General features: G+C 35.4%; 2 protein-coding genes and 1 pseudogene across 13 annotated transcripts; 1 reads left to right on the top strand and 2 right to left on the bottom strand.

The window, feature by feature from the left end:
- Positions 1-343: 343 nt before the first annotated feature.
- Positions 344-1458, top strand: LOC111298366 (uncharacterized; annotated as a pseudogene).
- A 1941-nt stretch (positions 1459-3399) lies between these two features.
- MCM9 (minichromosome maintenance 9) lies at positions 3400-13925 on the bottom strand. 10 transcript variants are annotated; one of them, XR_016328688.1, is made up of 20 exons: positions 13337-13625; positions 13146-13248; positions 12773-12872; positions 12536-12674; positions 11677-11743; positions 11322-11496; positions 10476-10590; positions 9422-9519; positions 9166-9231; positions 8951-9043; positions 8296-8412; positions 7045-7117; positions 6565-6631; positions 5644-5725; positions 5236-5357; positions 5050-5117; positions 4698-4818; positions 4572-4619; positions 4303-4490; positions 3400-3868 (listed from the first exon to the last, which is right to left on the bottom strand). XR_016328688.1 is itself a non-coding variant. In XM_089745381.1 (20 exons), exons 1-20 carry the CDS (start codon positions 13471-13473, stop codon positions 3786-3788), a joined length of 2016 nt encoding a protein of 671 aa, XP_089601507.1. In that variant the 5' UTR covers positions 13474-13625; the 3' UTR covers positions 3400-3785. The 10 variants fall into 10 exon arrangements, 7 of the variants coding, with proteins under 7 accessions (XP_089601507.1, XP_022744636.1, XP_089601508.1 ...); XR_016328686.1 differs by having other exon boundaries at positions 4698-4807; XR_016328687.1 differs by having other exon boundaries at positions 4303-4487; positions 4698-4807.
- Positions 13705-22738, bottom strand: LOC111295372 (uncharacterized). 3 transcript variants are annotated; one of them, XM_089745378.1, is made up of 14 exons: positions 21989-22738; positions 21474-21550; positions 21070-21228; positions 20428-20641; positions 19413-19499; positions 19188-19327; positions 18629-18709; positions 17466-17530; positions 16827-17002; positions 16224-16354; positions 16048-16135; positions 15164-15377; positions 14961-15067; positions 13705-14540 (listed from the first exon to the last, which is right to left on the bottom strand). In XM_089745378.1, exons 1-14 carry the CDS (start codon positions 22154-22156, stop codon positions 14061-14063), a joined length of 2187 nt encoding a protein of 728 aa, XP_089601504.1. In that variant the 5' UTR covers positions 22157-22738; the 3' UTR covers positions 13705-14060. The 3 variants fall into 3 exon arrangements, with proteins under 3 accessions (XP_089601504.1, XP_089601506.1, XP_089601505.1); XM_089745380.1 differs by having other exon boundaries at positions 21070-21206; XM_089745379.1 differs by lacking the exon at positions 19413-19499.
- Between the last annotated feature and the right edge of the window lie 37 nt (positions 22739-22775).

Genomic DNA, 22775 nt, shown 5'->3' with positions numbered 1-22775 from the left:
ACAAGAGAAAATTTGAAAAGTCTTAACAAATTTAGGGATTATTTAGTCATAAAATTAGTAGGTAGGAAACTCAAAACCTGATTTTCACCATTCAAACTAAAAGACAATGAATCGAAAATGCATTGATAAAATTTCAACTTAAACGGATAATGGATTGATCTCGATCAAACTACTTGATCGAAATTATACAAAACTCCTTTTCACTTTTTTTTTTCTATTTTACCACCACACTCTCTTATTTCCTTTTTCAACCATATAAAAATTTAAAACACTATAACCAAGCACAAGCATGAAAGGACGGTTAGGTTTTAGTTTTAGGCTACCTCCACGTTGAGGAAACTAAACCCAAAAATTGCCTATTACTTTGGCGAAGTTTCCTTCACTTATAACGCTTAATCTGCACAACAGTATGGATGGTCTTATCAATATAAACTGTTCTGCAATGATCTATATTATCAGAGACTGATCCCTAATAGTCCATCGTCTTGCCAGAGCCTGAGGACTCTGAATCTTGGATGCAACAGATATGGCGGCGAGGTCCCATTCAACTTCAAAAATCTACAGGCACTGCAATTCCTTTCTCTCTCGAAAAGCAGCATCAAGAATATATCAGCAGTACATGAGATTCTACAGCATTGCAAAAACTCAATGACGTTGGTCCTTAGCTTGAACTTTCACCAAGAAGAGATGCCTAGCAACGTAAATATGCAGTCTAGAGGTCTCAAGGGAGTCATTATCCCATCTTGTCGCCTCAGAGGTTCCATTCCACTTTGGTTGAGAGGTTGCCGAATGTTGCAATTGCTGGATTTGTCTTATACTTCTTTGGATGGGTCCATTCCTTTTTGGGTAGGGAAGTTTTGCCTATCTCTTTTACATGGATTTGTCTAACAATTCCTTTTTCGGGGGAGACACCTGAAAGTTTAACTCAACTGTTAAGCCTTGTTCATTGTAGTGTTCTACTGCATGAATTCTCTGCTCAAGTCCTTCGAGCTTTCAGTAACCGCTCCAGATAGTATATCGGGAGATGAAAAGCTTGGAAACGTTAGATTTGTCACATGACAAACTCTCTGATGAAATACCTGATTCTCTAATAAACCTGAGCTTTTTGTCGCAGTTCAATGTATCATACAATGCGCTCCATGGAAATATCCTCTTAGGAGGTTCAGTTTACGATACTCACTAATTCAAGCTTTGAGGGGAACGAGGCTCTCTGCGGTAAAATGTTTAGACCTAGTGATATCACCGGTTCTGTCTCCGAGCAAAAGAAATGAAGATTGTAGGTTGGCAATTTGGTATTGGAGCAACGATTCGTTTTGTTCCAACTGTTGTCTTTTGCTTCAAAGTCAAGACTGGGTACTTCCCTAAGGATATGTTTAACAAGAATTAATATATCTAAAACTGACTGGTTCATAGAGCTAGCTATTGATCAGGGTTGGTAGCCCAACTCAAAATCGTTGAATTTCGATACGACTTGATTTTATAAGATCATTTAAAAAAAAATTGAGTCAGATATTATTAAAAAAAATTGTGATCAGATCGGATTCGGGTTTTAGATAAATTCGATTTTATATTATATAAAAAATTATTTTTAAATTTTTTATTTATATATATTTATATTTAAAAATAATATTTTATATTTTAAAAAATAATATTTTATTAATTTCGAGTCGAATCGAATCGAATATGATTTATATAATGTTAGATTCGGGTCGAGTTCAGATATAAAAAAATAAAAAATTTTCAATTTGAGTTTAAATTTTATGATTATAAAATCAAATCAGATTCAAGACGAACAAAAATTCACTCTAATCAGATCCATTGTCAACCCTACTATTGACAAGCTTGTGAAATTAGATGTGGCAATCTTGTATGCATTGCTCCTCGCTTTTCCCATGGTCCTTTCTTCTTGCTTTAGTTTCTTTTAAATCTAGTAATTTTACAAAAAAAAAAAAAAAAAGGATTTATATTAAATTCAACTGTGCTCCATAAACATGAGTATTTCTAATGCATTAAATAAAAACATTTATTCACTCAAATTTAACTCAAATCATTTACATTATTAAAAAATAACGTTTAATAAATTTAAAATTTAAAATTTAATATTTACAATCACTTTTTTATCTTTCACAAAAACCTCTTTTGTGTCAACAATAAAAAAAATAAAAACATTTATTATCTAATCAATAGCCATAATTAGGATTTTTCGAGCGTTAGTGAGTAAAGTTCAAGTGTCACGGATCAAAGAAAGAGTCCTGAATCTTATACCGAATATAATAGGAGGGTCACTGAAGTATAAAAAAGCTCACACTACCTTTTCCTTGTGAGACATCTTTTGTAAGATAAAATCGTGAGGTCAAGAGACCAGAGCGGATAATAATATCTCACAAAGATGTGAATCGTGATGATCAGGCTGATCCGGGATGTCGGAAGGGTGAATGCTCGGGTTCCGGAGCCGCGTGGGTTCGAAGCTTAAGTCTCGACCCGTGACAAGTGGTACCAGAACTAGCTCTATACTGTTCGATCCACGTCAAGCACCTCGAGGGACGTAGGTAGGGTGGTCAGCCTTCATGACGAGGGCGTCACGAGGTTGGGTGTGAAAGAATGTCACGGACTTAAAGAAGGAATCCTGAATCTCACATTGAATATAATAGGAGACTAACTGGGGTATAAAAAGGTTCACACCATCTATACCTTGTGAGGCACCTTTTGTAAAAGAAAACCGTGAGACCAGAAGGGTCAAAGCGAACAATACTTCATAAGGGGCTAAACCGTAGCAATAAAAACTGATCTGAGACGTCGAAAGAGTGAATGTTCAAATCTCGAAATCGCACGAATTCGAAACTTAAATCTCGACCCGTGACACAAACACTAAAATAAACTAGTACGGATAACCATCGTCTACGTTCTTAGTTAATAGTCAAATCCCAATTCCTATCTACCAAAATTTTTTTAAAAAAATTGAAAATTAATCTCCCATCACCCAGCATTAGGTTAAAGAAAAATCTTGGGCTACAACTCCGTGCTTCCCACGGCAGAACAAAATTCGTAGAGAGGTAAATTATTAATGAGTTATTTGAATTCAATTTGAAAAAAAATTTATATTCCATTAATTTATTATCAAATCAAATTCAAGTTCTAACCACTCAAATAACAAATAAAATCAAATTCAAATAATTTACTCTTAATTTGAGAGACTTGTAAATCTAATTGAATTTTTATTTTTTATTATATTTAATATATATAAATATATAAATAAATGATAAAAATATAAAATTCAATATTAATATTTACAATTTTATCAAATTTATCAAATCTAACTGAGCCAAGCTCCAATTACTCAATTAAATTACAAGCTGACCTTAAACATGAAAAATAAAACTTATTTGAGTTCAAATCGAATTTCGAGTTTCGAATTTTTCAATCAAACCAAACTCAGCTTAACAATGTATCAATTTGATTAGGCTAAGATTACATCTCTAAAAATGCTAGAAGTGTTCTATAATTACAAACAAATCCTTCTAAATTTAGTTACAGTCAAATAATCCTGATATAACATCAAACCATCAACATCAGCTTGGCTTTTCAAATGAAGCCTCGTCCAAAAGTTCTGTTCTCCAGACTTTCAGAACATCTACTTCAGGCTATTTGCATTAAATATTAATAGCATTTACCTATCCTAGCAAAAACAAAGTGGTAAAATTTCTATAATAAATGGTTATTGTCGTTAGCTGCAACCTGAAAAGAGCTCGTTCAACCAGGATGCTTCCATTTTCCTGCACATATTATCACAAACCTTCCAAGCCATTTGATTCCCGGAACTCATTAACTGAACTTAACTTTTCAAGAATTAACTTCTCTTGCTTGGCATCTATTACATTTAAGTCAAGAATTCAACATATCTTCTCTATGAAATAAATTTCTGAGGGTATGAACGAAACATTAATCATGCATGCAGAAAGACTGTAATAACGAAGTGATGGTTTCGTTATCATTTTCTAGATTCCAAATCGCAAAGTTCCTATGCAACACTTCAATAAGAGCATCAGAGACTTGTCCTCTTACAGATAAGTTTGCGATTAAATTATAGCTAAGTGGCTCAACTTATGTGCAGAAAATTTCTATAAGCATTGGCATTCGGATAGTCTAGAACAGGCATCCAGATTATGAAGGGAATACCTTCCCAAATCTAAATTATGCCAACTTCTTATTTGTTGTGTGCAAAAATTATTTGGCATCTATGAATTCATATCTCAAATTTGTGATGGTTGATTTATAAAGTAAGCAGAGAGCTGGCAAGGATACATTCCTGATCAGGGTTCTCAGTGAAATTGGAATGCAAGGCGTTCCCTATGCAGTCTACAATGCCCGAGATAGTCATGGATGATTCAATGCATAAAATGGCCGTTATGGCATCTAATCTAGTGACCTCATTTCTGAACATAAGCCTTGCATGTGCTGCAACATTGAGATCGTCAAAACCAGCATTGCTGCTGCAACATTGTGAACAATAAAGTCCAATGGACAGAGTGTCAGCTGATAAGGATGATAAATCAGCACATTATACAACATACCTTGAGCCAGGCGTATCAAGCTTTCAAGCATGCGCACCGTTGTTCTTGCTGCATTGTCCATTATGGTATGATCAAAGTTACTAGAATAAAAGCAATTGTTTTGTAGTAGAAGGGAAAAGGAGGAACCTGCATTATGCGTTGCTGATCTCCTTTGGAGTTGATAATAGCTTGAGATAACCTTTTCAGCCTCTTTTGTAAGCACTGGTTTAAAGTGTTCTTTTACATAATGAATATACCTGCAAGACATCTACAAAAGCTACAGACTCAAGTGATTCGAGGAGATAAATAAGATTGTTGAGTACTTGGTGGATGAGTATAAATTTCCTTTGAACAAGAATTATCTAGAAACCCCAACCAACCCCCCCCCCCCCCTCTTCAAAATAAAAAAGAAAGTCTAATAAGACGTCAGGAACAAAATATATTAAACAAAACTTTTTCAGAGTGATCTATTAGTTCCATGTGCCAAAGTTATATTTACCTCCGAAGGATAGGAAGTGGCCAGATATTTGCTAGATCTTCATCCTTCTTGCAACTTTTGGATTCTCCCTGCAATTAATTTCAAATAATAATTGGGACATTTATATTCAAATCCCCTTTTTATTTTTTGTGGTCAGAGATTTATTCAAATACTTCAACAAAATTTACAACTTTATGAACACATTACCTCAGCTAGAATATGTGATGATACAACTGCATCCCATTCAGGGTTCTTTGTATCCAAGAGGACTAGGACAATATCAAATCTGCTTAGTAAGGGACCAGAAAGTGTCGTATTGACAGAGAGAGCTAGATTTGGTTAAGAACAATGCATTATAAATATAAATAAGAGAAAGAGAAACATTCAGGAAAACTGAGCAAAACCAAAGAAAAAGGGGCTTGGGGGAAAGAACTGTTGAGAGAGCAGAGTTAAGAACAGTGGATGCAATTAAATTCTGCATTTACCTACAATGCCATATAAGGCAAGGTAGAGGACGACTTGTAATTTTCATAGTTAAATGTAAACAATAACTAGCTCAATCAAGCAACTTAATTTTAAGGTCAATCAAGCTTGTTCTCTAAATTGAAGTGATACGTTGATCAGGATCATAGTGTCCTTTGGGATTTGTTGCCCCAAAGACAATCGTCCTGGTACCAAGAGTTGTAACAAGGCCAGCCTGAAAATTAGAAAAACACCAAAACTTGTTTAATTGCCGTGCTTCTACCAATTAGCAAGTAGAGCATAACAGAAACAAACTAAAAATAAAGAAAGAACAAAAATAGATTCCAGGTAACAATATTTAAACAATCATGGAAAACAACATAGGGTAAAATTAAAAGTAAGTTGGTCAGCAAACTGCCTGTGACATGCAGGATGGAATGACATCCACTATGAACTTTACAAAATTTAACTCTCAACTTTCTCCAAGTATTCTAAGTGAAACTAATGATGCGGGACACAAGATTTGGGAAGAGATGATCCAGGCCTATGCAAGGGCACATTAACAAATTTGCTTGCCTCCCAAAAAAAGGCTCTTAACAACAAGCTACAATATCAAGTAGACAGAGAACACAGGAACGAAAGACCTCCAAGAATATTGCAAAAGCTGAATGAACTTATTAATCTATCTTGATAGCCTCCATGCTAAAACTTGTCTTATATGGTATTATACAATATAATGCAACAAAACATGCTAGTCTAGATGTTTTCTAAGTAAAAGAAAATAAAACATGTGGTGAAGATTTCAGTGAAGTTGATAGGACGGTGTATGCAATTCAAGATTGCACATAGTACTTATAGATTCTCTAGCCTTCCCTATCTCAAAAGAACATATAACTAAGGAATTAAACAACACAAATGGTTAAGATAAAAATACCTAAAGCATGAGTGAAAAACATGTCTAGGTTTAATTATAACAAAGGGCAAAGATGTATTAAAGTTACATGTTAACCAAAATAGAGATTTGGATGGATTCTAACAAAATTTATTCTAATGCAATGTGGCAAAAATGCCTACCTTAGCAACACTTATAGTCTGCTGCTCCATTGCTTCATGTATGGTTGCCCTGTCATGCTCTCTCATACTATATCCAACAGCCACACCCCAAAAAAAGGAAGAAATACAATCAAAGATAAATAAAAAAAAAAAAAGAAAGTACAGATAATTACAAATTTAGTTGCCTAGCAAAAGAGCAGCTTCTTGAATGACCAATGAAAGCAATTCCAAAAGCAGTATCATATCTGCTACTATATTCCCTAAGAGAATATATTCATGTATACATATTTGCTAGTATCATATGTTGACAGTAATACAATTATGATGACCTGTGTAACGTTAAAGAAGAAAAAACTGTTTTGATCCCTAGAAAAGTTCCTAGCAAACCCAGCTTTGAACAGAGAAAAATAGGGTTTTAAATATTGTCATTAGTTCTTAATCAAGTTCCCTTACTGAATATTAAAAAAAAAAAAAATCATGATGATGATTCAAAAGGTGTACCTATCAAATTCATCAATACAACAAAGCCCTCCATCTGCTAAAACAAGTGCCCCAGCTTCTAGCATCCACTCCCCTAGTAATATCAGGGAGACAGTTAGCCCCCTAAATAAATGAAACTTCCATAAATTGTCAAGTAACAATCAAAAGCCATGAGTTTTAAGTACTTTTCCTTCAATAAACAGAAAAACAACGAAATCATAAGGTCACACCAGCTCTACCATGCACTCCCCTAGTAATATCAGGGAGACAGTTAGCCCCCTAAATAAATGAAACTTCCATAAATTGTCAAGAAACAATCAAAAGCCATGAGTTTTAAGTACTTTTCCTTCAATAAACAGAAAAACAACGAAATCATAAGGTCATACCAGCTCTACCATGCAAAACTTTCAATTAAACAACTTGTTTAACCACCCCTCTTTCTTTTATAAGTTTTCTCCATATGGATAGAATGGAGAAGGTTGAAACAGTACTACTAAAAAATGAAAAATTAAGGAAGCACAAGTTTGTAATAAGGATTTAACTCATAGTTTGTTACCTTCAGCGAGACAATCAAGTACTTCCTTATATCAATAATCAAATGGTTCAATATAGAATGATACTTAGGTGAAGAGTTGAAGAAATGAATCATACAAACCGTGATACCATAACTATATAGACATATCTTATATGCAAGTTCCAGTTTCATGAACCTTCAAAGTTAAGCAGACTGAATTGTTTAATGTACTTTCAAACGATATCCTAGTTTCTAGCTCCAATAACTCTCACTCACCTCCTTCCTACACGATAGTCTTGCCAGTTATCATTGCCATTAAATTGTTACAGCAGCCACCAGAATAACATAATCACCATAGAACCCCTTTCAAAAGAAAAAAGGTGAATTCTGAATATGGTTAAATTTGCGGTTTTCTACATATCAAATCTAAGCCATATTTTATTTTTTCTTGAATTAATTGACTAAGAAATGGGCAAAGCTATGTATCTGCAGCCAAACTTTCACCAGTTTTCATATTCTCTAGAAATATCATGCACAGCCAGTATATCATATACTTCAGCAGCATGAACTATCATTACGTTACACATTCCATGTTGACTATAATTCACATTGTTGAATCCAATTCATGATTATTTTCTTCAGGTTCACAAAATTAGTTATGTGGATAATCACACTGCAACATTATCAGCGAATAATAACAACTCATCTAAAACGCAATGTGAATGTGAAAGTTACAATAAAGGTGATATGAAGGTTACCACCATCCTTGACTGCAGTAACAGTCAGTCCAGCACTAGTGCTTCCCAAGCCGGTAGTGATGACAGATCGGTTGCTTAATTTTGCAGCAAATTTCAAGAACTGAGACTTTCCAGTACCTGTAAAAAAATTACTCATATTTTTTTTACATGGCATCAATCCTAGTATTATAACAATTCAAAGATTTCATGCACATTCTGAATCTTTGTAAATCATAGAGGAATGTAAGTTGTGCACACTTTCAGGCATAAGCCAGCCCATATATACATATATGCACATAACAAATCCATATCTCAACTATTTGGTAAAAGGACTGAATAGGGTCTTCTACTGAATTATGGTCTGACTTCGGGGAATGAGCACCCAGGGGATTAGGGGTTTGGACAAAAAATGCTTTCTCAGAGCCAATTACAAGTATCTCGGGCCAAAATATGGAAACCTAGCATAATAAAGTAGGTAAAAGATTATCTGCCACGATGCAGATGAATGATATTTTTCATATCCCGAAGAGAACCTGTTCAATTGCTTTCAAGGAATATGGCTCCATAAAAGTGGTTAATCAATCCAAGTATCAAACTGTAGATCAAGTAAATGCTAAAGAAGTGAATATTCAAGAAAGAACAATATCATATAATATTGGAACAAGAAAAACTTTACCCGGGTCGCCAACCAGAAGCAAGTGAGACTCTCCTCGAATCTTTGTCCCAGAAGCATCAACATGTTGGACACCTCCAATCAGTGTTAGTGCAACTGAGATCAAGGAAGTGAAAGTTCAAGAAGTTTGTCACTGAAACTCCATAATGCCCACACATGCATGCATGTGTTGAGAGAGAGAGAGAGAGAAAGAGAGAGGAGATGGGATGACAGAACACCTGCAAGTTTCACAGTGAAGAGTCCAAAAACTTGAGGGCAAATTCCTCGTAGAATAGCATTTCTCCCTGGGTTAAAATTAAGCTGCTTCAAGTTATGAAGGGAAATATTATACAAATCCATCGTAAATGATGGGAATAGGAAAAAAATGAAACATGCCCCAAAAAGTAAAAAAGAAAGTAAGAATTCAAAAAGATAAATTTCATTACAACATGCGAAATTTTCTAAGTGAATAAATAAATAACCACCTATTCTTACCTTTCAATGGGGTGTCTCTAAAGTCTGACCAGAATTGCTTGAATTTCAGAGTAACATCATCAGGAATATCTATGTCTAATTTCAGCTCATTAGTTCTCCTAAGAGGAGACAAATAAATTATGAGAAAAATAACCAAGTGCAGTTATTGTAATGTCCACTAAAAGTACTTTAGAATAATTAACTGTTTTCACTAGAATAAGACAATTACTATGCAAAAGCATGAAAAAAAACAAGAAATTTGAGTCAAATAACTGTATTTAAGGAGCTCATAAACCCAAATTAAATTTTTGCTTGATGAGTTACAAACAGATGAAAGGCAGTGGGAGAAGTCTCAAAAATGAAACAGGTTAACATTTACCCTGATGTTGATAAATACATTTCTCTTGATTCTTTTGCCTTCTGTTTTCACTCATAGATAACATAGGAAGGATTGATACTCAGAGTACCATTAATTGACTTGCCTAGTATGCAAGGCACTCACATCGATAAATGTTAAGGGAACATAGTCTCATTATCAAAAATGAAAATGTCATTTGATCTCCATCTACCCCTTGTTACTTTTACGTTGTCTTCCAACTTTTAGCTTGATATGTGAGCTAAAAAGGATTCATTCCTGTAATTAGGAACCATTTTCCAAATAACAGATCCTGCCATGTTGGCCAGCAGAACCCATAAACGTTCAAAATGGAAACCTTTCAATATGGCAAATGATACCTTCTGTAGAGACACTTAACAAGGGCAGTGAGTAAGAAAGTCACACTATGGAAAGGTCTATAACTAGCCATCATTGAGTATAAACTAATTATTTGTGTTTCTTGTATATTGCTCAACTGAATTACATGAGGTCAAAATTATGAGAGGCTGGTAGCCCTTGAGTTAATAATCAATTTGTATCTCAGACCAAGTTACCGTGGAACAACTACATTGTCTCAAATAGATAAAATATTTAAACTTAGACTTTTAGATAAGTTTCCTTTTCTCTCCATTTGTTTTTATCACAATGAAAGCGGCATTAGAGAAAAATGACAAAATTAAGGGTTTTGATTCTTTTTACCTCACATGGTTGGCAATTAAAATGGGATCAAGGTCACACCGCACATCTTTTAAATCAGGAGACCACTTAGCAGTCAAGATCCCTGTAATGATAACATCGTCTGGACAAACAAGAGCTTATAACCCCATGAAAATTAGATAATTAAATAACCCAAAATCAATATGAACTAAATTAAAGAAAAAAAAGCAGCAGCATGTATCGACAACGGATTGATAGCCATGATGTACAGATACTATACTGAAACATAAGGCATAGTAAGGATATAGAAGCTGCAAATATAAGATAAAACATCATGGTTGTACTCTAGGAAGGGCATAGGCAAAAAGCTGACTTTTACATTAGTGATACCCAATGTCCCAGACTCCTCAAGGTTTGGTTTTGCCACCTTGAAAAACTACAACTTAAACCAAAACAATCCTAATGTATTCAATTCAGGCAATGGCTAAGGTCATTAAACACAATACAAGTTATTTTGGCCGTTGTAGCTAACTTAGGATGACATGCGGGCTTCAGTGCTTCCCAGCAATATTATTAGATCTTGCTAGTTGAAGTCAAGCACTATTAAACAATGACTACACTAGAGAATATCCTATCACAATTCATCCCTGACTAACCCTCTAATAGACTTTTCCCTTCTTAGTAAAATATCATGCAAACTTACTAAACCAATTGAAAACTGGATTTAATATGTAATTTTTGGTTAAATCGTTTCTCTTAAACCTCAGTGAATAAATAATATTAAAAAGACAAATTACATTTGATAGCACAATAAGAGAAGCTCCCTAAGTGGAAAGAATCAAACATTGATAATGTATAGAAAAAACCAGAGTTTGTAGAGTGTGGTACCTCCAGCTTTAACAGTGTCAACAAGATCATCCTGAAGAATGACTAGAATTAAACGAGGAATCACCCCAACACCCAACACTTGCGTGCTTTCTTGAATTTTGATTTCCTGATAATCATGACAGACTGTAGTACTTTCTATGCACTGGAATTTAGTGCCTTCGCAAGGATTGGACCTCTGTTATTGAACAAGTAATCTGTTACCAAAATCTAAAGTATATTTATACTATCATATCAACATATGAATAGACAGAATAGTTCCAAAACTACATTTTAAACTAATAAAACCAAGAAAAAAAGAGAATCAAAACTCTTTCTTGCAACATGCATTAAAGAACAATTAAAACTGGCATTAAACCTCAGAGGGGCAGATTGATGGTAGCGTTATTGAGTTTCTTGTTTCAAGCTCAGGATAAAGAGGAAACCTACAATCATTTTCAACCCAACTGACAGTCAGCTTAGAACCAAGGAATCTCAGAGCTGCCAACAGAAAAAGTAAGTGACAAATAATTAAATTCAAATATTTTACCCCTCTTCCCACCATAAAAGTAATCTGGTGCAAAAAGCAGTGTAACCCAAGCAGATAGTGATCAACTTCTAAAAGCCAGTACTTCTAGCATGATAAGACACAACATGCACAGGTGCTGATATAAATGGGAATGAAGTGATCATTCTGCAGAGAACCAAGAGACATCTGATTTGCCAAGCTTGGCAACTATTGAGTATGCTCAGTTGATGGCCTGGCTCAAGCTTGTTTACAACTTGTAAAATATGAATATAGCCACACACCCCTGAAGGTGACTAGAACATTGGCCAACCACCAGGTTTAAATAGCCCATAACAATTCTCTAACTTGAAGATACTTCGTTTATGAAAGAGACTTAAGGAGTGATGCCCCCCCACAATTACCTTATGCCACCATTAGCTATTAAGGCTACTGCTTACTAACCTTGTTTTGCAGGAAAGCTCCCTGTTTCTATCCCTTAAAATAGCTTGTTTCATTTACAGCATTGTAAGCCACATCCCTTCCTTCATATACATAAAAGAGAAACCAAGATTGAGCCATTGGCTGCAGGTTCTATTTCTAACCATCATTCAATAATCTTACCAAGCAATTTAGGCAACATGGAAATACAACAGGGCCAAAATTCTCGCATTACAAGCATACTCTACAGTAACTGTATGCATATAGAGTACAAACTAGAAATCAAACTTACATGTGCTTGCATTTCTTACACTGATATGTCCGCTGCCCCTCATACATCTTCACTGCTCCAGATCGAATTACAGTCCCCTTGAGAGTAAGAAGAATTCCTCGATGTTTAACCCTCACACGCCCAATACTTGGAAAAGTCTCTGTTCCACATTCAAATTCACACGTCAATAGACATTCAAAGAATAAAAAAAATGTATATATGTGTGTAAAGGATCCAAGCACATGAATAGAAGCAAACCAGGACATTCAAGAGGAGAACCACAGACGTTGAAACGGACATGAATGAATTTCTTTTCAACCCCTTTCTCATGTGATACCATGTCCTTCAGTACTCTTTTCTGCACGTACACACATTAAATGCATGCATCAATTCATAGTTGCATTAAGCATGTGAAAATTTTCACAAAGATTGAATATATTTGCCGATACAATACACACATCAAAATCTCTATTTCTAGATATTTTCCTGTTCTTGGTCCAAAGACGACATAACTAGATTCACATTTTGTACCTACTTGAAATTGGTGAATTTAGGAAGGTTAAATTGGGCAACTAAGAGAATGAACAAAAATTAATACTGTGCACATATGTTAAGAGTTAGATGAGATTACGTGAGCCATAATGGCGGCTTCGTCAAAGAATCTCAAATAGTCGGTTGGGTTGGCAAAGACGAGCCGGGCTAGAGGAGGATCAGCATCCAACAGCTCGGCATAACTATGTAGAAAAAGAGAAAGGAAGAAGGGATGAAAATGAGAAAAGACACATAAAAGCTTAGAATGAAAAGGGGCGATAGAGAGAGTACTCGACGAAGACAGCATAGTGGAGTTTAGGGTCAGGAGAAAGAACAATTGAGCGGAGCTGATCGGAGTGGCAGCGTAGCAGATATTCAACGGCCGAATGAAGCCGAACCGGTACCTCCTCCTCCTTGTGCGAATCCATGGCCTCTTTCTCTTGATTATGTTTACAGAGAGTTTGAGAGAGAAGCTGAAGAGGGCTATGCAAGGGCGGGAAAACGGCTATACATAGATTGGAGCGGAGCCCATTGTGGGCTGGGCCGATTTAGGGGTTTGAGGCCTTGAGGCTGAGGATTGCGGCGGAACAAATAACCCACCGTAACCAAGAATTTCGAGATTGAAAAAAAAAAAATTGGGAATGGCTTTCATTGAACAGTAAAGAAAAGCCGAGAATATTAATTCAATAAATAATCTGTAGTCGCAATGAAGCAAACGCTCGTAGTCAATGATCAAATTCAAACTTACAGTTTTTACTATTACAAGTGTACAGTATCCCTTTCATCGCATCGGCTGTCTGTTTTGAATGTATATTTTTGTTTCTATTTTCTGTGAGTAGTACCAAAATTGTGGTGTTTTGGTAAAATACTTCATGCTTCTCTACTGCTGTAGATGATCTGAATTCTATCATGGTTGGCATTCGGCTTAGCTCAGAAACATACAGCTTTTGGACTTAATGAACAAGTCTTGTGCTTCTTCTGTTCCAGAAATGGCTGTTTCTAAGGTGTAGTAAGACTATGTAGAAGGACCAAATTTACTGAACTGCATGTCATTGTCAGCACCATAGTCTCTATTATCGAGAGCCGGTTGTTTCAATCTCTGGAAAATTTCATCAAGAGACTCAGACGAGGAAGCACGGGAGGACATTGTATTTTCTTGGGTCTGGTGTAAAAGGAGGAATCTCTTCGCCTCTAGGTTAGATTTGAAATTCAGAAGACCAGACTTCATTGATTCCCATTTTGAGGCTAATCCCCCTGATGGTGGTGTCATTACACTCTCGGAGTTGCCAGCATCAACTGTTACGGATGTTGAGTCTTTTTGAGTCGACTTCGTGCTGGATGCTTGTTTCTTTTGGTGTTCTCTTATGCCAGAATATTTCTTGATGATGGCCTCTCTGCTTGTGTCTTGTTGAACCTCCTCTTTCAGAGGTTTAAGTTGACCTATCGTTCCAATTTCAGGGTCTCTTGGCGCTCTTGTATCTATAGGAGCCTTCTCCTGATACCATTTTCAAGTAGGAAATCAGTTATCAAATGTTAAAAAGAAGGATAAACAAAAAAATATGAAGGCACTCTAAAGTGTGCACCAGCAAAGTTATTGGCATGTCTCTTTTTTTAGCGGCAAGGGGTTCCTGGGCGAAGTTATTGGTATGTCTTTTTTTTTATTTAGCGGCAAGGGGACAAGGGGTATCTGAGCTCTGAGCAGCACATCCTTTTTCCGGATCAATTCAAATAAGTTTACCCATGCGAGGCTTAACGAAGTCATGAGAAAATTATCTTCTCAGTCTTCTTCTATCAAATTCAAATCCAGGCAATAAAAGAAGTATACTCTCTTTGTCACTTGAGCTAACCAGCTGGTAGTTATTGGCATGTTTTAGATACAAGGAGACAGCAGTTTTAAATACAAGAGCACACATACAGTGTTAGTGCTGCCAGGTTCAATGTCAATACTCAGGCCGTTGAAATTCCTTGCCAATGGAATAACATGCTCACCAACCGTATGCCCTCGCTCAAGCCAAGACCGTTCTGAAAAATAAGTGTAAACATTTACAACTTATACTTACAAAGAACAAAGAAGAAACTATGACATCATACATGGTGATGGAAAAGTGTCATAATTACCTTTCTGCAAGATAATTAGTCCTGATGGATCAAATCCATCTGTGTCATCAGCTTCATCTTGAAACTTGAATATCTTCCAGTGGCCAAAATAATCAATGATTCGATCAAAGAAGTTTGTCACAAGTAATAGTGTGTATATAACCATGATGAGGGGATATATTTTATTGAATCCTTTACCAAAGAAAGGCACAGCATCATCTATGTTCCCCATTCTCTGCATATAAGTTGATGTTACATGAGATTTCAAGTAAGATCATGCAAGTAAGATCATGCAAATACGTTTAAAGGAAAGCGTAACTCAAACCACATTTCTGTTTAGTCAAAATGACAGATTTTAAATGTCTCTGAGGCACAGACTTCCACAGTTTAAAAAGCTAAATGTTCCAGTCACATGCCATACTAACAAGCTTGTATAACTACAGACAATTATACAGCAAATTTTGATTATATAAGAACTTATCCCACTTGCATCCTCTTTTTTTTTTTTCATGCCAAATGAAATTGTTTCATTTAAAAGAAATATACATTTTTTTCATAATGAACATTTAGGTCTTCCTATTTTCACTTAGATTCGCAGAAGAAAATATTGCACAATTTATGCATCTAAAAGGATGGGTGTGAACAAACATTAAGAGTAGCACCCTTTTCTATCAACATCAACCAGAAGGAACATTGCTGCAGTGGGCAAGAAGCAAAATTTAAAAAAAAAAAAAATCATTGAAATGCCCCATTAGCCCATGCTATCACACAAATCCCAATAGCAGGGGTACAATATAAGAACCATAAATTACTTTGCAGAACTGATGAATATAATTGAAACATTAATATCATAATATGGCTGGATATCATCAAGAAAAGCACAATAAAGTAGAAAAACTACTCACCTTCTCAAAGATCGTTTTCCTATTACCAGGGACATGGATAAGATTGAGAAAATTGTATGAAATTGGCGGAGCGTATCGTGCAACCATCCTGATAAGCATTTAGGAGTGAGATCCACAAATTCTAAAAATGAGAGGAAAGTAAAAGTAGTTAAGAAAATAGAAAAAAGAAGAATTACGAGCATATCATAAGCAAGCTGACTGAGCTTGTTCGTCTTGGTGTGAATGAGTAGAACATCAGCATTCCAATTTTAAACAAGGAATAATAGGTGCAGATGCACATATACATTAGAGGGACAAAAGCAGCAACCTACAAATCAACACAATCATTTGATAACACCAAGCCCCTTGGCCAAGGCAAAAATAGAATTTAAGATTCAACCTGAAAGCACCATCAATTAACTTAAATCCACAGGTTTGATCAGGGGTTGGCCAACATCAAGAAGGCATTTAAGGCAGATTTTTTAATTGATGTTATTAGCAATAAGTAAATGAATGTTTGACAGTTTGACACTATAAAACACTGGTGTGTTCCAACTCTTAGTTTCGAGTAGGATGTTAAGATGGGGCATACAGAATGTTAACTGGTGGATTTCTTCCTCACATATAAAGAGAATAGGGTTTAGGAATGGTGACATCAAATTGCCAACTTGATTTCTAAAGTTCAGTTCTTTGTTCTCATACGAACTTGTAGTTCAGTTCTTCGTTCCCTTTCGAACTTGTGCTACAAGCAGTTTATCCATTTGAACATCTAAAGAATCCAATTTATCTCAGTTTATTACCTGCACGAGCATTTCCTGCTTTCCCACAGAGTTTATGAGGATGGAGAAAAGAGATAAATCAACTCCACTAGGCAATATGGTAGCCTCTGCTAAAAGAATTGCAGCTGACATGCAACCCAGAATGATAGCCAAGAGTTTCTCTAGTTGCTTTCTTAGAACACAACGCCAAATGAATTCTGTAAGGATTAAACTAATTAGATTGAATATTAACTGACTTGAGGGTAAATAATAAACATAAATGTATAACAACTTAACAAAGAAGGATAATAGCAAGTTCACAAAAAGTACTCTATTTCGTAACTCAAAGAAATTTAAATGATTAAGCAGCCCATTTATGTATCTAGGATTTCAATACTTGACTTCATTTCAGCTCATCAATGACTATTGAGTACTATCATGGACATAAGGACACAGCTTGTAGCATTCCAAACTTGAAAGGGACGAAAAGGACCATCAAAGATTAAAGAAGATTTACCAATGTGTTTTATATAGCTCCGGTCTGCTAATATAAGGAAATCATAAAACAACTGAAACAGCAATTTTTAAGCACCTAGATGGATAGGTTAATTTGGCACCCAAGAAATTCCCAGCCCCTAATAAAAATAAGAAAAAGGATGGCATTCAGAATAGAGTAATTACCAATCTTATCAAGAGAAGACCCTAGTTTGCCCGTTCGCTCAAGCCTCAAGCTTGAAACAAATTTCCTGCAACATTTTAAAATGAATATTGGGCAAACTTTTAAGAAGAAAGAACACTTTTAACGATAATAATCAAAGACTTGTACAGCACACAAAAACTGCAAAATATAAACTAACTTCTAATTTATATTTTAGTTGATGATGATGCCAACAAGAATAGCAACCAATAGATTCCACCAAATCTTATATGGATGATTGGAAGAATACAAGAACCATTATTTAGATTAATTATTCTATCTAATATCGGTCCAACTTTAAGTAGAAAGATCGGATGCAATGATTCTCAATATCTTAAACACTTTTGAGCCTTACTAATATTCCCAACAATTTCAAGGGGAACCATTTGTTCAATAAAATATATTGATGAATCCCTCCAAACAAGTTCTTACTCTTAGTAAACTATTTTATTGTTTCATGTGGATTCTCCGTCCTTGAAAAATCCTCATTCTCCGCTATGGTCATATAAATTGGCTATTCGACAACCTACACAAAAGTTATTGGTTTCTACAACTGTTTCTCTTTCTCAATTAACAAACATCAGCAACATGAGATCTTATAAAGTCCAGTCTAAAGCATGCCGACAATTATAGTTCAATCCATAAAACATTGAAAACATATTTTTCAATCCATCAGCTACTTCTTGTGCAACTAATGCATACACAACAATGAACAAATCAGAAATGGCAGTGCCTACAACTTTATCATCCCTAATATTGAAATATTCTACACTTTAGGTATAAAGTATGGCTAATAATCCAAAAATACAGAGTGCACAAAAGAAAGTTGTAAATGCACCTCTGTGTGTATGTAGGACTAAATGCATATATGAGAGAGAGAGAGAGAGAGAGAGAGAGAAATCAAAGGTAAGTTTACAGGAAAATAGAGAAAACGGGATGAAGGAGGAAGGGGGATAGAAGGATTTTAAGACAATTCAGTTTTCAGAGTTCAGCCAAGGAATTGGGCCCCATAGCATGAACACATTCAGATACACATAATGAATCCAGAATTTGAGTCTAAAGTTGATATTTTGCAGATCAAATCAGGAAAAGAAAAAACATATGACTTAACAAGCATGCAAGTATTGTATAAGTGCAAAGTACAAACCATCCAGTTGCATCACGGCGCTCATAGTTTTTTATGGTATCTTCCAGCTCGAGGGCTTCCAAGACAAAGCTCATATATTCACTGCAAAAGTAAAGAGTTTACTTTTAAATTAGCACAGGAAAACTCACTAGGATGCAGAGTACAGCAGTATAATTCATGGTTCTAAACCTTAAAGTTACAGAAACAATGCTTGACAGAGAAAATAATTGCTTGTTATAAGTAACATACCACCATTTCATCTTTTCCCTAAAAGGTCAAAATAGGCAAAATAGTAATAATTCTTCTAAAAAAGAAAGAATTGCTGAAATTAATTTTGGCACCGCTTTTCATCGTATGGAAATTACATATCAATAAACCAATTCACATGAATGTGCAGGTTTGTCTCAAGTAATATACATATTTGGATTGCTAATTTCACAAGAACAATACAAAATAAGTCTACATTATTGCCATGAAAATTTAAACATAATGGGACGGAATAAACAACTGTTCTTTGTTGATTTTGACATACAGTACTATACTACCCATAAAAATTTTAACTAACCACATTATGTTGTACCTTCGATACCGACAATATTCCTCTCTAGCTATCCTAAGCCGGCGTCGAAGAGTTGCCATTGATTTCTCATCAGTATCATAGTCCATATCATTCTCCCCAAACCTCCCACCTTGAGGTTTGAAGGAAGGATCTTCATTTAACTGCAAAATAGGAAATAAAGTATTTGAGGAAAGCACATAAAACTCCACTTTGAGACTAAACAGACCCATAGGAAAAGTGGGGTACCATTTGATGTAACATGCTATCTATAATATTCATATACTGTCTTAAAGGGTCACGCTTTGATATCTGATTTGATGTTGCCTGAACAACCTAAATACAAACACCTTCATTAGTTCTGAAGGAAAAAAGATAGTAACTTGATGTTATCTCTAGCAACCAGAATTAGAAAATAAACCAACATCAAAGAAGTATGACAATTATATCCCTCAACACAGCTCCAAACAAGCAACCCGACTACAACATCATGGCAACCCTACAAGGTTCTGCATGAATAGAAGAAACATTAGCCTAATTTGGATTCAATGTGGTACTGAATTGGACAGGCCCAAGAAATAAAGGAACATCAAAATACTAGTGGAGCTTATGGAGATGCCAAACAGGAATATATATTGAAAATGTTACAGAAATAAAACAATTCCAGAGATGTTTGACACAAGTCGAGAAATCTTTCCATTCAGACAATCATCAAATAACATATCCATGTTATGGAAATAAAACACTCAAGTAAATTGAACTTGATTTTTAGCAAAGTGTGTTCGATAAGATGTGGTGATTAGGCTCACTAAGACGTGGAGACTGATGAACCCTCATTTGCTAGAGAATATACTTCTCAATAGTAGGAATCAGTGCATTCAAGATGGCCACTTGAGTCAATTGAACAACTGATAATAACGACCTGCTTTGTCTCTAATAATTTAGTCCATTGTTCTATTTTGGTTGTCTTGATACATTTTACGTTTGCCATTACCAAATGTGACCAGGCATTGATTGCTAATTTCAAGATTCCTTTTTTATATCATTAATCACCACAGACAGATGACAACATTAATAGTCAAGGCCAACATGGAGGTCGTATTATATTATTATTGTGCTAACAAGTAAGTTCTTGAATAACTAAATAAACTAAACCACCAAAGACTTAAGAATCCAAACAGAAAAATAATTTGAACATGGCCTGTAGTTTTCTTTTCTTATTTTCTATTGAATTTACCAATTGTGAAGTCATAGATATACTTACTACAATAGAATTTGAAAATTCCTGATGAGCGTCATCAAGTTTAACAGCCATTTTAGCAACTTTGTGTGAGAGAACCTTCTGACGGATAGTCCAATCCACATTCTTCCATATGCCCTTTGGGATTTCGCTAAGACCAAAGCCAAGAAGAAATGCACCAGTAACAAGCCCAAAAGTATTGGAGCAAGCCATGGCAAAACCAAGAATGCCTCCACTCCTTCTCCCCAAAAGGAAAAAGGATCAGTTAAAACAAAGGTTGCTAGACCAGTTACCAGTCAAGACCACAGAAGCAGATATTAAATAAAAACATTGTAGGAGTAAAGACGGTCAAAGTTCACAACCTGCTTTCATTAAGATTTAAAGGATGCAAACAAATTGATATAAATACCGGGGTGTAAGATGAAGATGCCAGCCAAAGGACCTAGTCATTTAACCAAACAAACAAAAAAGGATACAGGACTTCCAAATAGTAAATTATTTTTAAAACAAACAATAAGTTACTAATTATAAAAATTTAACACCTAACATAATAATCACAAAATCTCCAGGAATAACTAATTGTAAACAAACATGATAAGAAACAAAGGATCAGTCAAAAACAAAGAAGATAAAGTTGCAATCAAATTAGTAGGAAAGGAAACAAACCAATTTTTGTGGAAAATAATGAATAAAATGAGTCCTACAAGTCCAATAGAACCAACACAGAGGTAGAATACTAAGTTTCCATGTATGCTAGTCTTCAGTCTTTCTGCCATGGTGAAATCTCCAGCATCTTCATAACCCTGAATAGTAGGCACCACAGCCCTGCTTAGAGAAATAGTTTAATATAAAATCTATGAGAATACATGTATCTTTTAACCATGAAGCTTCTAAAACATTTACTCTAGACCACAGCATTTTAATAAACGAAAAGTAATGAAAGTACAGAAGTCAAAGGATATTCCAAAATGCACATAGAGACGCAGCAAGAACAGTAGCAAATAAGTAGAGCTGACAAAAGAGCATTTGGCGGGAGAAAACATTCTACTGATTCTTTCTAGTTTACTTACCAAGTTAGCAAAAATGTACTCCAATAAGACAAGCTCCAAAAGAAAGATATGCCTCCACTGGAATGACCAATTATTGTCTGCATGGTGAAAAAAAGAAGCAATTCAGAATATATGCATAATTTCTAGGCGAAATCAAATGCCCTGAACTTCCTCCAATAAATTAAACCACTTTTAGGCACTGCACCATTTAGAAGTCAAAATAAGCGCTTAGGATTCATATACACCCCACCAATAAAGAATGCAAAATACCATTTCTGCATTATTTATGTTCTCTTAGTTTTCCTTTCTGAGATGCCAAAAGAATTATGAATAAGTTTTCATATCCAATTCCCGCTCATTGAACAAATCAAATTCAGCTTTGAATTTCCATTGACCATTCAGTATTTTCAACAGATGAAATTCACGACCTTAAATCCAATCAATAATTGAAAGAAGAAAAACAAAACTTATAACCCAGATAACGAGAGCATTATAAAAAAAAAAGATGGGTTTTAATCTAAGGAAATCAGTCTCACCGTCCAAATATCAGCAGGGACGAGGATGATGATGGAGAAAGAACAAAACCAAGTATATCCAACGGTGAAGAAGACGTAAGTAGGAACATCGGGACCCGCGAAATATTTCAAAGTCAGAATCACCATCCCCATTGTTAAAGGCAACGAGATCAAATAGAAAACCAACATCTTTCTTTGATCTCTTCCTCTGTCTACTTTACATAACACCACAACAATATGTTCCTTTTTTTTTACCGTAGATGAATATATGTATATGGGTAAAATTTCTCTCTCATTTTCTGTTCTCTTGACTCTTGCCCTTGGTGTTGTTTTCCCCGAAACGGTACGAAAGAGAAAGAGAATGAGAAAGGTTGGTTGCAAAAAGCTTTTTCTGTTTTCTCATGACGCTTTAATTTATAGGGAAGCTACATTAATGCAGCGATTGGCGTACCGGGTCAAGAGGCGCTTTCTTTTCTACGATTTCCGGGCCTTTTTCTTTTCCCTTGTCCTATTGTCTCATTATGTAACCCAACCAAGAGCCCCGCGCCAACTCTTTCGCAATTTGAAACAGTGTGGCCCAAACCCTACTCTTTCGCATTTTTGAAACAGTGTGGCCCAGCAGAATCTGTTCAACATTTTCAACCCCTTCCCCGCCAAGTCAATTGATTGAGCCACAGAACAAGGGGTAAAAGGGATGGAATCATCACAAAAAATTGAGTGAAAATCTGGTGATTGCACCATGAAAAGGATAAGGCACCCCACACCTTTCCTTCAAAAGGCCAAGGTCCCATGAACCAGAAGTAGAACC

Source organism: Durio zibethinus, chromosome 16 (assembly GCF_047325235.1).
Source record: "Durio zibethinus cultivar Kanyao isolate XHJ-2024 chromosome 16, ASM4732523v1, whole genome shotgun sequence".
NCBI lineage: Eukaryota > Viridiplantae > Streptophyta > Magnoliopsida > Malvales > Malvaceae > Durio > Durio zibethinus.
The sequence above is the reverse complement of the archived record's forward strand: the minus strand, read 5'-3'. Positions and strand labels throughout refer to the sequence as shown.

What these genes read in the sequence shown, in the direction of transcription:
- MCM9 (XM_089745381.1), bottom strand. Translation starts at nt 13,473, where the DNA reads ATGGATTCGCACAAGGAGGAGGAGGTACCGGTTCGGCTTCATTCGGCC. An exon ending in TTCTCCTCTTGAATGTCCTG is followed by an intron (nt 12,675 to 12,772) that starts GTTTGCTTCTAT and finishes AATGTGGAACAG; the next exon opens with AGACTTTTCCAAGTATTGGG. An exon ending in ACACTATGATCCTGATCAAC is followed by an intron (nt 5,358 to 5,643) that starts GTATCACTTCAA and finishes AACCAAATCTAG; the next exon opens with CTCTCTCTGTCAATACGACA.
- LOC111295372 (XM_089745378.1), bottom strand. Translation starts at nt 22,156, where the DNA reads ATGTTGGTTTTCTATTTGATCTCGTTGCCTTTAACAATGGGGATGGTG. An exon ending in AGTACATTTTTGCTAACTTG is followed by an intron (nt 21,229 to 21,473) that starts GTAAGTAAACTA and finishes TTCTCTAAGCAG; the next exon opens with GGCTGTGGTGCCTACTATTC. An exon ending in AGCTTGCTTATGATATGCTC is followed by an intron (nt 16,136 to 16,223) that starts GTAATTCTTCTT and finishes AATGCTTATCAG; the next exon opens with GATGGTTGCACGATACGCTC.